The sequence below is a fragment of the Rhinopithecus roxellana genome, chromosome 16 (assembly GCF_007565055.1).
Source record: "Rhinopithecus roxellana isolate Shanxi Qingling chromosome 16, ASM756505v1, whole genome shotgun sequence".
NCBI lineage: Eukaryota > Metazoa > Chordata > Mammalia > Primates > Cercopithecidae > Rhinopithecus > Rhinopithecus roxellana.
In genome coordinates this window covers 10,355,760-10,369,649 of record NC_044564.1, presented here as the reverse complement: position 1 = coordinate 10,369,649, position 13,890 = coordinate 10,355,760, and the positions used below count along the sequence as shown (strand labels likewise).

At 46.7% G+C, this 13,890-nt stretch overlaps 1 protein-coding gene across 5 annotated transcripts in view; it reads right to left on the bottom strand.

Annotated features, from left to right (window-relative positions):
• CAMSAP1 (calmodulin regulated spectrin associated protein 1) overlaps positions 1 to 13,890 on the bottom strand; it is a 118,211-nt gene that overhangs the window by 57,321 nt on the left and 47,000 nt on the right. For 4 of the 5 annotated variants that reach the window (XR_004053956.1, XM_030919389.1, XM_030919390.1 and 1 more), the window contains 3 exons: positions 12,920 to 13,061; positions 893 to 1,032; positions 708 to 804 (listed from right to left, as the gene is read on the bottom strand). Coding sequence is in view for 4 of the 5 variants with exons in the window: in XM_030919389.1 (XP_030775249.1) it covers positions 708 to 804; positions 893 to 1,032; positions 12,920 to 13,061 (379 nt within the window). In the remaining variant the exon portion in view is untranslated. The remainder of the gene's footprint in view (positions 1 to 707; positions 805 to 892; positions 1,033 to 12,919; positions 13,062 to 13,890) is intronic. The other variant, XM_030919392.1, reaches the window with a different exon arrangement.

Here is a 13,890-nt window from a genome sequence, read left to right as displayed (position 1 = left end):
AGGCACATGGGGTCCCACTCTCATCAAGTATTTGTTCTTTTGCCTTTTTTTTCTGTTGGTTCTTCTTTTTTCTTACTGCTATGAATGAGCTCTTTATATATTCTGGATCCTAGCTCTTCACTACATGCACTGCAAGTACCTTTTCCCCCTCTATGGTTATTAATAGTTGGGTTTTTTTTTTTAATTATCTCTATCATCTTTCAAGGAAAAGAAGGTCCAAACTTTAATGTGGCTGAATTTGCAATCTTTTCCTTTGTGCCTAATACTTTCATATTCTTTGTAAGAAATAATTTCTTAATCCAAGGTTATGAAGATATTCTTCTATATTATCTCCTTAAAACTTTCTAGATTGTCGTGCCTGGCAGATTATTTTAATCTGTAATAAACAGCTTTTTTTCCAGTTTGTTCATTCTGGTGGTGAGAACAGCCATCCTGGAACTTTTAAGAGTTGTGCAATTTTTAGAGCTGTGATTCGTAACTGAATAGTTCATCAAAATCACTTAGAAAGTCTTTCCCCAAACTCTCACGCCCATCCCTGGGATTCTGACTCCACAGGGCAAGGCAAGGCCCAGGGCTGTGAAGCTGTACAGAGCTCTTCCAAGAACTCGGCTGTGCGAGAAACAAGGACCCGCTGGAGAGCACTTTCTGATACTCTGTCTGTGCTCTCAAGGAAACCGCTGCCAGCCTGAGGAATGTCTGTCACTCACCGTCTTTCAGCTCCTGAACATCCCTGGGCTGAACAAAATCTGGCTTGACATTCTCAAACCACCAAAAGAGCTCCGCAATGAAAACCATAACATTCGGCTACAAGACAAAAACAAAACACCAAAGTATGGTGAGTAGTTTATCCACACATGGTTTGAAAACTGCATGCCGAATAATTCGTTATTACCTTCAACACTAAGGGCGCATACAGCATATCTTCCAAGGTGAGATAAAAACATTTATTAAGATACTCATTGGCGAATTCTCTCAGAAGCCGAATATTATACAGACTGTCGGCCATCGACGTGACCTCCTTTAAGCATATATCTAATAGACAAAAAGAAAATCACAATTTATTATAAAGGTATTCTGCTTCAAAAGAGAGAGAGAGACAGAGAAGCATTCTGAACTGAAAACCATTTTATATAAAGGTAGTAATGAAGATAATGACATTGAGAAACGTAGGGAGTATAGGATGTATAACAAGTAACACTAAGTATAAAAAGAAAACACTCAAGACAAGTCCAAGAACCTCTCAAGTCTGAATTTGATGGTGAACATCCAGAAAGCATAATAGAAATCGCTCAGATCTCAAGAGTGGGCTTCCAAAACAAACAGCAACAATCACCTTTCGGTTGACAGCAGAGCCCTGCTGTATGTAGCCAGTAAATGTGGAGCCAAGTTTCTTCCACCCATCAAAACCCTCTGTTTCCGTGTTTGTAAAGGGCCGGGGGAAGGGAAATGAATAAAAGGTAAAGCATCAGGCTCATCCACGCCCACTCAGTGATAACACAGGAATGTGACTAATCACAAAGATCAAGGACAATGCATAGCCCAAGTCTCCTTCCATGAAGAGGTGGAGACTGGTGGGTATAAGCATCTGCAGGGCAACTTTCCACTGCACACGACTTTGCAGACCCTCCATGGAGGAAGCGCCAGTACGGGCAACAAGTCACAGGACCAAAGAGAACGCCCCTCCCCAGTCCAGGCACCCTGGTGTGGACTCCGGGGGCCCTCAGATAAAGAGCCCTGCAGAGAGCAGGGTGCAGCTCAGGACTCCCTGGGAAGTGACTTGACTTTATTTTGCTTGTAAATATATACACAGTGAAAAAAAATAATTTCAGAAATAACTTTTCACATAAATTTTATTTCTATGGAAAAAACCATTTTCAAGGCTTTAGAAGTGCGTACAAACTGGACCCACAGCATCCAGAGTCATTCATGAATTCTGTCCTCCTCAGTCACCTAAGCAGATTCATTCTCAAAAGAAACCTTTAGAGCTGAGGAACTGCGCACACTTACACCGCTAAGGATGTTTCCTTTGCTACAGTTCTGACCATCAAATGTTAACGTCTTATGGGCTTCAGATCTTTTCTTTTAGAACTAAAACAGCCGAAATCATCTCCATCTCCAAAGGGAACCATTCTCCCAACACTGCCGCGAACCTTCCCACTCCTGAGTATTCTACACTGTCTGCATCCACATGTAACACACAGTGTTTGTCTCAGCCTTGAGAAACTTACATTAATGGTACCAGGCTATGCCTTATTTTAGCAGCCAGTTTTTCCACCAAAACTCAGTATGATGTTTGCAAACAGATCTATGTTGATATAGGGAGACTTCCGTCACTCATCTTGACCGCTATGTGGTCCTCCACGATTTCTCACCATTACGACAAATGCTCCCATCACAAAGTTTGCATGTGCTGTCTATGCGTGTAAAGACGGGTGTTGCCCAGGCATATTTCGAGAGGGGACTCACTGGGCCACAAGCTAGGCACGCCTTCCTGCGTCACCTCGCAACGCCCTTCTGCGTGGTTGTGCCGAGCTCCAGTCCCACCAACGGCACTCCACGGCTTGTCCCTTCCCACCTGCACCTCGGAACGGAGGGGTGTGAGCACTTCCTTCTCAAAGAGCATGCCTCTGACGACTGGTGTGTTTTACCTTTTCACGGTTACTGGCCATGAAGGGTCCTCTCCTGTGGGCCCTGTCCGTATCGGCCTTGGGCTGTGCATCTTTTTCTTACCAATTCTGGAATCCTTTATGGATTGTGATTACGAAAGGACTGGGTAACAGTCCTTCATCAGGCCACATGTGCTGCAAATATTTTCAATGGGTACAGTTTATCATTTCATTTTGTTTATGATGTGCTTTTGTCACAGGAAAGTTTTACATTTTCATATGGTTGCATTTCACAATCTTTTCTATTTGTGCTTTTTATAATTTCGGCAATCCATCTCACGAACATCATAAAAGTATTTTCCTTTATCTTCTCAAAATTCTTAAATTTTACTTCTCAGGTTCACATCTTTACTCCGAGGAAGGGGTGTTTCTGGCTCACGTGGGGTGGGGTTTTATGGCACTTTCCCATAGAGATGTCAATGCCGCCATGTTCTTGGCCAGCCAGTGTGGCTCCCCTCGGTGAGGCCACCTCAAAGGCACCAGATTCCCTGCAAAGCATCCCTTTTCTCGGTTCTACATGTGGTTCATTCATCTGGTCCATGTGACTGTCCCGGAACCAAAACCACACTGTTTTTGGTAATGTAAAGTTAAACAAAACTTGGTATTTTTAGGGCACATACCCCGCACATTCTTTTTTTTTTTTTGAGACGAAGTCTTGCTCTGTCGCCCAGGCTGGAGTGCAGTGGCCGGATCTCAGCTCACTGCAAGCTCCGCCTCCCGGGTTTACGCCATTCTCCTGCCTCAGCCTCCCGAGGAGCTGGGACTACAGGCGCCCGCCACCTCGCCCGGCTAGTTTTTTGTATTTTTAGTAGAGACGGGGTTTCACCGTGTTAGCCAGGATGGTCTCGATCTCCTGACCTCGTGATCCGCCCGTCTCAGCCTCCCAAAGTGCTGGGATTACAGGCTTGAGCCACCGCGCCCGGCCTAATACCCCACACATTCTTATCCTACAAAACTACTCAGCTAAAATCTGGGACAATTTAAGCAACAAAATAAAAATGAAAGTAATGAATTATGACCTATTGAATAAAGTAAGATCCATGATGCCATCCAGATATAAACAAACACATGAATAAAGAAGCAAGCAAGTTGGGCAAATGCGGACAAGATGGGAAGACGCACTGAGGCTGGAAGCCATCCGCAGGTGGAGAGACCAGCAGGTGAGAATCTGATGAGAAACGTGATATTCACAGTCCAGAGCCTCTCCCCACAAATTACTACTGCATTCTAAAGCAAAAACAGCAAGCTTAGAAGCGGGGAAGGCCAGCACATGCCACCTGCACCAAGGGGTGAAGCTGGAGTCACCAACACGGAGATGTCCCAGTACTATGCCCCTGGGGTGACACGCTGGGAGGACACACCGCAAGGAAACTCCAGACAAACACACCAAGGGCCACTACTCACAACCTTACTCTTCTAAAACATCAAGAGTCAAGAGAGGTAAAGGCTGGAAACGACTCCAGGTGAAGGGAAACTATGAGGGGACGCTGGGCCAAGCAGGGGCTCCTGGGTAGCTGAGCGAGTCTGGACCAGGCTGGGGATCTGTGTGCCAACGTTAGCTTTCCCAGCTTTTGCTGTGTTACTCTCAAATGGCTGAGAGAGACAGAGAGTAACACAATCCAAGAGAATTTCTGCATTGCCTTGTTAATATCTGTGAAGACAAAAGTATTCACTGGACTGGCAACAAGTTTTCAGAACAATCTGGAGAAAACACAAGTTTTAATACGGACTGGGGATCTAAGAACACTTGTTTCAATCTTCTCCCAAGAGAAATAGAAAAGTGTATGGATTTTCCTCGCCTCTTTTCCGCTGCACTCACTCCCAAGTGCCTCCCAGTTCTCAAGAGAATGCTCATACGGAGTGGGCACTGAAGTGCAGGGCAGGGGTACAGGGCAGCCCTGGCTAGAACCCGCTCTGTCAGGACACAAAGGCACTGCTGCTTCTGGGCCTTCACTGGAACTGCACCTGCCACGGGTGGGGTCAAAAGTCTATGAGGTCCAATCAAGTCCCTACGAGGCCCAGAGCCACCATGAGAAGGGGGCAGTGACTGCCCACAAATGATTCCCTGCCCCTACTGAGATGACCACAGAAATGTGTTCAATTTGTGCTAATATTTTACATAGGATTTTCAATCTATACGAACATGGAAAGCCAGCCTAGAATTTCCTCTCATAGTCTACTCGGTGTCAGGGAATAATCCCCTTTCGGGCCACTCCATCTTTTCCTATTATCTAGGACACGGGACCTAACACAGGAGCTGACAACTCCTTGAGAGTCTGGAGAAACGCCCCAGGAAGAAGCTGGTCCCTGTGGATGCATTTGTTGACTCCTGAGTCCGTTTTCTTTGTAGTTATGGGTCTATTTAGACTGCCCACCACTTTTGGCTTCAAAGAACATTGCCCATTTTGTCTAACATTTCAAACACATATGGCACACAAATATTCTCAGTATTTTTATTTTAGTAGCTGCTATACATGTATTATTGATCAATCTTTCCAGATTATCTATTTTATTAATTCTTTAAAACAATAAGCTTTTAGTTTTACATATTCTCTATAATTTTGGAATTTTTTCTACTTTATTCACTTTTTGCTGTTAAATTTGCCAAAACTTTTTTTTTTTTTTTTTAAGAGCAGGTCTCACTGTCATCTGGAGTGCAGTGGCACAATCACAGCTCCTTGTGGCGTCAGCCTCCTGAGCTCAAGTGATCCTCCTGTCTCAGCCTCCTGAGTACCTGGGACTACAGGTGCACGTCACCAGGCCAAGCTAACTTTTTAATTTTTGGGGTCTCATTATGTTGCCCAGGCTGGTCTTGAACTCCCTGCCTCAGCCTCCCAAAGTGCTAGAATTACAGGCATAAGCTACCACATCGAGCAAATTTGCCAATTTTTTTTTAACTTTTATTTTAGGTTTGGGAGGGTACATATGAAGGCTTGTTACATAGGTAACCTCATGTCACAGCGGTTTGTTGTACAAATTATTTCATCACCCACGAATTAAGTCCAGTACCCAACAGTTATCTTTTCTGCTTCTCTCCCTCCTCCCACCCTCCACCCTCAAGGAGATCCCAGGGTCTTGTGTTTCCTTCTTTGTGTTCTTAAGTTCTTATCATTTAGCTCCCACTGTTTTCTTTGAGATGGAGCCTCACTCTGTCACCCAGGCTGGAGTGCAGTGGCGTGATCTCAGCTGACTGCAACCTCCACCTCCCGGGTTCAAGCAATTTTCCTGCCTCAGCTTCCCGAGTAGCTGAGACTACACGTGTGCACCACCACGCCCAGCTAATTTTTGTATTTTCAGTAGAGACGGGTCTCACCATGTTGGCCAGGCTGATCTCGAACTCCTGACCTCTGGTGATCTGCCCACCTTGGCCTCCCAAAGTGCTGGGATTACAGGCGTGAGTCATTGCGCCTGGCCTTAGCTCCCACTTCTTAAGTGAGAACACGCAGTATTTGGTTTTCTGTTCCTCTGTTAGTTTGCTAAGGATAATGGCTTCCAGCTCCACCCACATTCCTGCTAAAGACATGATCACAATCTTTTCTATCGCTGCATGCCAAAATTTTAAAATTTTTATTTTACTTTAAGAAGCTGGCTGGGCTCATGCCTGTAATCCCAGCACTTTGGAAGGCCAAGGCGGGAAGACCACCTGAGGTCAGGAGTTCGAGACCAGCCTGGCCAACATGGTGAAACCCCATCTCTACTAAAAATATTTAAAACTCGGCCAGATGTGATGGTGCGCGACTATAGTCCCAGCTACTTGGGAGGCTGAGACACAAGAATTGCTTGAATCTGGGTGGTGATAGAGGTTGCAGTGAGCAGAGATCGGGCCACTGCACTCCAGCCTGGGCAACCAAGCAAGACTTCATCTCAATTGAAAAAAAAAAAAAAAGCCAAACTATTTGTTTTGAAAAGCTTAAGAGAAATAGGTCTCTGCCTATATTAGTCCATTTTCACACTGCTGATAAAGACGTACCTGAGACTGGGCAATTTACAAAAGAAAGAGGTTTATTGGACTTACAATTCCACATGGCTGGGGAGGCCTCACCATCATGGCGGAAGATGAAAGGTACATGTCACATGGCGGCGGCGAGAGAGAATGAGAGCCAAGCGAAATGGGTTTCCCCTTATTAAACCATCAGATCTCGTGAGATTTACTCACTACCATGAGAACAGCAGGGAGGGAACCGCCCCTGTGATTCAATTATTTCCCACCAGCTCCCTCCCACAGCGCATGGGAATTATGGGAGTACAATTCGAGAAGAGATTTGGGTGGGGACACAGAGCCAAACCTTATCACTGCCCGTTCCACTCCTTCTGCCTGTGGCCTTGGTAAGAGAACATGCAGCCCCACCCCCTACCCTATCACTAAAAGACTACAGCCCACTGTCACAGCAGACAACCACCACAGTGCAGGTGGTCCTCTGTGTGCCTCCCCAGCCTCTCTCCCCAGTGGCCACAGAGCAGAGGATGTGTGATTAAACCCAGACTGAGTCTCTGTACACCATAACTATGTAACCATCTTCCACAGCTGGGCTACACAGTATCTCTACTTATACTCCTTGGACAACTCTTCATTTTTCCTGGATTTAATACTTGGCTCAGTTATTCACCTATGTTATTGCCTCTGGGCCAGATAGGCCAATTGCCTTCTACTGATCTGTGCCTCTGTCCCATGTTCCTGGCCCATCCATGGGAAGGCTAGCACTGCGGATTTCGGCCCAAGCCTCCCTCCACCTCCTCTTCAGGATGGTGTGCATGGGCATGCTTCCCGGCACTGGGAAGGCACCACCCAGTCATCTTCCTTCCAGGACTGTGGCTGAGGAATCTGGTGTCACTGGGGCTGCCTGCCTTGTGTGTAACCCGCTTGGTCTCTCCACAGTTATTTGGGATCTCCTCTTTCCCAGGGGTTCCGGAGTTCATCATGGTATGCTTTGCCATGGCCCTTCTTCAGGAATCCTGCTGGCCACCCAGTGGGTCCTTCCTACTTGCCACTCATGTCCTTGGGACATTTTTCTGCATTTTATGTTGACTGAGTTCTTTTCTCCTACTTTCTCCTCTCTTTCTTCGTAGACTGATCCTTATTTTTCTATCTTTTTTCCCTTATTTCCCATCTCTTTGCTTTTCTGGCTCTACTTTCTGGGAGATTTCTTCAACTCTGTCTCTAGCACTTCAGTGGCTCTCCCATCTTAGCACCAAAGATTTCCTTCCCAAGAACTGGTTTTCAGGGGCTCTTCAGAATTCTCCAAACAAGCTGTAGCACTCCAACAGCTGTTCTAAGTCTGATGATTCTGTACATACTTATGTGCCACTATCTTGCAGACATCGTTTCCCAGAGTCCTGCTGTTGGTTCTGAGGTCCAAACCCTCTCATCTCTTAACATTTTCTGCTGCTCACCTGCACCATCTCTGTTGATTTGGGTTCTCATTCAGGTCAGTGGCTTTCCTCAAATGTCAGGAATCTTTGGCTGCCACTCCTCGTAAGGAGTGAGTCACTGTGGGTCTTTTTCCTGAGGCCGATTTCTGCAGAGAAGAATCCTTCCCCTTGCTGCATGTGGGGCAGGTCTGCATCATGGAGTCAAGCAAGAGAAATGGTGGCTTCTGGGGCAGGGTGCACCAGGAGGAGAACCAGTCTCACCTTCAAGTGTGAAGAATTTTACACAAAAGCCCTGATTTCAGTGTCACCTCATCCCTGCCTGCACCTGGGGTCTGAGGCTAGAGTTTATCTGGCTCAGTTCTCCTCAAGGGTGTCCCACATTTACCAAGGGCGTGTGAGGAGAAAGGCACCAGAAGCAAAGCGAACCAGAGCTCTCACTTCTGGAGACCAACTTTCAAAGAATCCACCCCAGGCACTGCTGTCCACCAGCATCCTTGGTGCTCCATTCTGCTGTCCAGGGTCCTACAGGATGAGCCTCTTTGCTTCCCCAGCTTGACACCCACCCCTCCTCCGCTTTGCTTTTTTTTTTTTTTTTAATTACTTCTCCATTAGTAGACTTGTTCAGAGTCCAGATATATCCTAGTTTCATCCAAAACGGAATCTGCAATTCAGTTCCTTATTCTCCTTGTTTGGGAGTGACTTCTGACTAACAGAAATGGACAGAAAACCGCCCTTCATTTCTCCTTCAACTTTTTTTGGGTTTATTTCTATGTTCTTTTTCTGATAACAAATACCTACTCAACACCAACTGGCCCCAAACACAATTTCAGATGACTGGGATACATCAGTGAGCAAAACAGGTAAAACTGCCCCTGCTGAGCTCACACTAGCAAGGACCACTACGTTTTCCCCTACGGTCCATGAAATATTTAAATGTCTTCTCTGGCTTCCAGGCACTCAATCTTTAAGATTTTAGAATAACTGTGCGTTTGTCAGGGTTCTCCAGAGAGAAAGAACCAATAGGACATACGAGAGAAGTTTGCTCACATGATCACAAAGACAGAGCAATCCCACGACAGGCCAACTGCAAGCTAGAGACTCAGGAGTGGCAGCATGCCTGGGTCCAAGTCTGGAAGCCTCAGAGCCAGTGAAGCTGATGTGCAGCCCCCAGGCCAAGGCCAAAGGCCTAAAATCCCCCAGGAGGCCATGGTACAAGTCCCAGAGTCTAAAAGCCAAAAAACCTGGAGCGTGATGTCCAAGGACAGGAAGAGAGAAGGTGCCCCACTCAGGAAGGGAGAGAGAGCAGAGAAGGAGAGTCCCCCTCTTCCGCCCACATTGAGGGCAGGTCTTCCTTTCTCGAGCCACTGACTCATACCCATCACCCCTGGAAAAACCCTCAGAGAGACACCCAGAAACAGTGCTTCACCAGTCACCTAGGGATCTCTCAATCCAGTCAAATTCACACCTGAAATGAACCATCATTAATCCACAGGCAGGAAAAGAGGCTGCATCTTCTAGTTGGTGAATTCTCACTTGACCTCACTGTGGAGAATGTACTGGTTCTTTGGGATCTGCTGCAGTCTCACCTGTGGCCTTAATCGACTGCATGTTTTATAAAGGCTCCCATGCTTGTCTTTACTGTCTGTTGCATGTTTTATAAAGACTCCAGTGCTTGTCTTTACTGTCTGTAAGTGAGCAGATTCCACAGTGGCTGGTGCACTGGATAAAGCCTGAAGTCCTCTATGGCCTTACTAAATTGTCTGCTTTATCAGTTTCTGTTACCTAAGTCAGCAATGTGGCTCTGTCCATTTCTCCTTGTAACTCTGCCATTTTTTTGTTTGTTTGTTTGTTTGCTTTTCTGAGACAGAGTCTCACTCTGTCGCCCAGGCTGGAGTGCAGTGGCGCAATCTCGGCTCACTGCAAGCTCCGCCTCCCGGGTTCACGCCATTCTCCTGCCTCAGCCTCCGGAGTAGCTGGGACTACAGGCCCCCGCCACCTCGCCCGGCTAATTTTCTGTGTTTTTAGTAGAAACAGTGTTTCAACGTGTTAGCCAGCATGGTCTCGATCTCCCAACCTAATGACCCACCCACCTCGGCCTCCCAAAGTGCTGGGATTACAGGCGTGAGCCACTGCACCTGGCCATAACGTTGCCATTATTTAAAATCCATTTTGATGTTCTGCTCTTAGATATAATGAGTTTCAATACAGTCATACCTTCCCGTAAACTGTTCACATGATTATAATTGGTAATGACCCTGTATCCTTAGCAATTCGCTCTGTCTTAAGATCCCCAACAGACATACAGGGCAGGCAGCACACAATGAAGGAAAAGTCAAATTTACGAACTAGAAGGTAGACTTCAGCAAGCATCCAGGGCCAGATGCGGTGGATCACATGGAATCCCAGCACTTTGGGAGGCCAAGGCAAGCAGATCACTTGAACCCAGGAGTTCAAGACCAGCCCGGGCAACATGGCAAAACCCTATCTCCACACACACACAAAAAAATACAAAAGTTAGCCAGGCACGGTTGTATGTGCCTGTAGTCCTGGCTACTCAGGAGGTTGACGTGGGATAATCACCTGAGCCTGAGAAGTCAAGAGAAGTCAAGGCTGCAGTGAACCATGATCACACCACTGTACTCCAGCCTGGTGAGTGAGACGTTGTCTCCAAAATAAATAAATAAATAAAATAAAAGGCATCCAGAACTCAGCAGGGAGAATATAAGAGATGAACACATAAAAGAAGATCCCATGGCCAGGCGTGGTGGCTCACGCCTGTAATCCCAGCACTTTGGGAGGCCAAGGCAGGTGGATCACCTGAGGTCAGGAGTTCAAGACCAGTCTGGCCAACATGGTGAAACCCCCATCTCTACTAAAACTACAAAGATTAGCTGGGTGTGGTGGCGGACACCTGTAATCCCAGCTACTTGGGAGGCTGAGGTGGGAGAATCTCTTGAACCTGGGAAATGGAGGTTGCAGTGAGCCAAGATCACGCAGTTGCATTCCAGCCTGGGTGACAGAGCAAGACTCTGCCTCAAAAAAAAAAAAAAAAAGTGCCAAGATAAGACCTGGGGGATGAAGAAAATGACAACACAGCTGAAGACTCCATCCCCTATCTCCTGTCTTCTTTAATATGTCTAGTTCTCTTTTTATGTCCATCATTTTAAACATCCTGTTATCTTTCACCCATGTCCTGGTGCCAAATGAGCTGCAGTACCTGCTTTCCCTGCATGGTTTCTGATTTCTTAGAGTTCGTCTTCCAGCAGGGGTTCTTCTCAGTGGGCAGCCAGCATCCCCCGGCTCATGGAAATGTCCCTGTATAGCCAAGCTGTGCTTTATCCCTGCCAGGGTCCATGAACTTCACTAGTCCTAGACTACTTGTTGCACTAACGTTCAACCGACATTCCCACACCACATGGGTGACACACATCTCAACCGTCCTCTGATGCACCGTGTACCCAAGAGCTGCATTTCCTCCTTAAAGAGCTTCTCCTCCACATCCCCAGAGCCAAGGGCATCTGTCAGGCCTCCTTGGTTCACTCCTGGGCAGTAGGTGGAGTTTTCCAGTCCTCTTCCCAAGAGGTCCCAGTTACGGCTCCTGACAGCACACAGACCCAGGGCCAAACGAACATGGAAACTCAGGCCCAGGGGCCCCGGGGCACCTACCTGTCCTCCACTGAGTTTTCACTCAATGACAGAGATCATCTCCTGATACCTGAGGCTCTCTCCTTCTTCCTTTTTTTTTTTTTTTTTTTGACAGAGTCTTGCTCTGTCGCCCAGGCTGGAATGCAGTGGTGCAATCTCGGCTCACCAGTGTCTGCCTCCTGGGTTCAAACAATTCTCCTGTCTCAGCCTCCCGAGTAGCTGGGACTACAGGCACGTGCCACCACGCCTGGCTAATTTTTAGTAGAGACGGGGTTTTGCCCCGTTGGTCAGGCTGGTCTCTAACTCCTGACCTCAGGTGATCCATCTGCCTTGGCCTCCCAAAGTGCTGCGATTACAGGTATGAGCCACCGTGCCCAGCCTCTTCCTTTAAGTGCAGCTATATATTTCTGAAACTGTTTTGTCTAAAAAACTATATTTTCTAGCACTTTTACGATCAGCAGGAATAAGATCAATGTCAGCTCAATGTACCCAGTACCTGAAGTCCAACACAAATGCTTCCATATTAGTTCGGGGGGCACCTCCTGGCCTGGTATCTGCCTACTTCAGCATGAAGGGTGCTGAGCAAAACCTAAATCAGAATTCATGCTCCCCCTGGTCCCTGTCCAGACACCCACTGTCGTGCTGGTGACAGTCATTCACTGTCTCTCTCCTCGTTGTTAGGCTGTAAACACCTGGAGGGAGATATGCTGTCACTGGAACATCCCCAACACCAAGCGTGTGGCAGTTGTTCATAAATGGTTCATAAACAGACTCAATTTTGCATTAATTTTCCCATCCTCAAACTAAGTTCTAGATGATTTAAATCAGTTGAGGAAGGATTTACAAAAGCTACCAATTCTGAGACATAGGTAAAGTCACAAATACTTTCACACATTACTCAAATACTTTCAAGTACGATTTCTCTCTCCCTCTCCACCACCCCCCGCCCCTGCCCCGGGCTAAGGTGATCCTCTCTCCTTAGCCTCCCGAGTAGCTGGGACCACAGGCGTGCGCCACCACACCCGGCTAATTTCAAAGTGCAGTTTTGTCATCAGATAAAATGCAGGTTAAGTATGAGCACATCATCCCCCAATTTTTTCATCTGTAGGCTAACATCCCCATTTATATTAAGGATTCCATTTTCTTTCTCTCTTTTTTTTTTTATATGTGGATTAATGTACACTATAATTTTCTTTTAAGCCTTTCGGGTCTGTTTCAGGGAAGCGTTCTCCACTCACCATCCAGTTTCATCTGCTCTGGGCAGTAATAGTGAACCACAGCTAAGAGAGCAGCACCATCACTGCCGTCTCTCATCAAATCCTCCAACAACGGGAAGTAGGGTGACTGCCTAGCAGAAAGGTGCTCTCGTCGATAGCGGACCTGCAGTTGATAAAAGGAAAACGGTCTCTGCATGTGATGTCTCTTCACTACCATATATGTTACAGGCACACTGTTAGATCGAGAATTAATATAACGCCTAACAGACAACATGGAGAACAATTGCAATCATCTAGAAAAAGTTAGAAACGTCTGGATTACGTACTTTGCCTGGAACATATATGTCAAGATCCAAGGAGCTGGGCTTCATGGCTACACTGGGTAACAGCAACTACTTGCTAGCAATACCAGAGCCAGTCTACTCTAAACTGACCTGGAAGCAGAGGCTGCCACTAGTGCAGGCACACACGGGAAAGGAGACAGAACACACACCTACACTACCGAAAGCCGACGTACTAGACACTAACGAGAAACAAGTTAAATGGTGAACATCCTGACGCTAAGAAGACCCAAGTTACTGTTACTTTTCTAAGTAATATCACTAGCCTCAGTCATTAAGGAAAACACAAAACAGCATTAATACTTAGCTTGAGAAATTTCAGAAGCCAGGTTAGACAAAATTTCTCGTAACACAACCACCACCACTCTATTAACAGCAATGAAGCATCAGGAGACGAAATCCATGCAAGGTGCTCCAGAAGACAAGTGTCTGCTCAAGGATTCTGTGTTTCTGCATTTAGAAGAAGCCACACGTATGGCCTTCTGCGCTCCATCAAACCCTCAGATCTGCCCCCGTATCTGCGTGTCAGCTTACAAGAGTACAGACACAGGCGACTGAGGGCAGGACACTCAGCCCCAGCCCCACTGCCAAACAGCCTGCAGTACGCTCGTGTTTTCTGCATTAACAGCCACAATACAGCTTTAAAATATG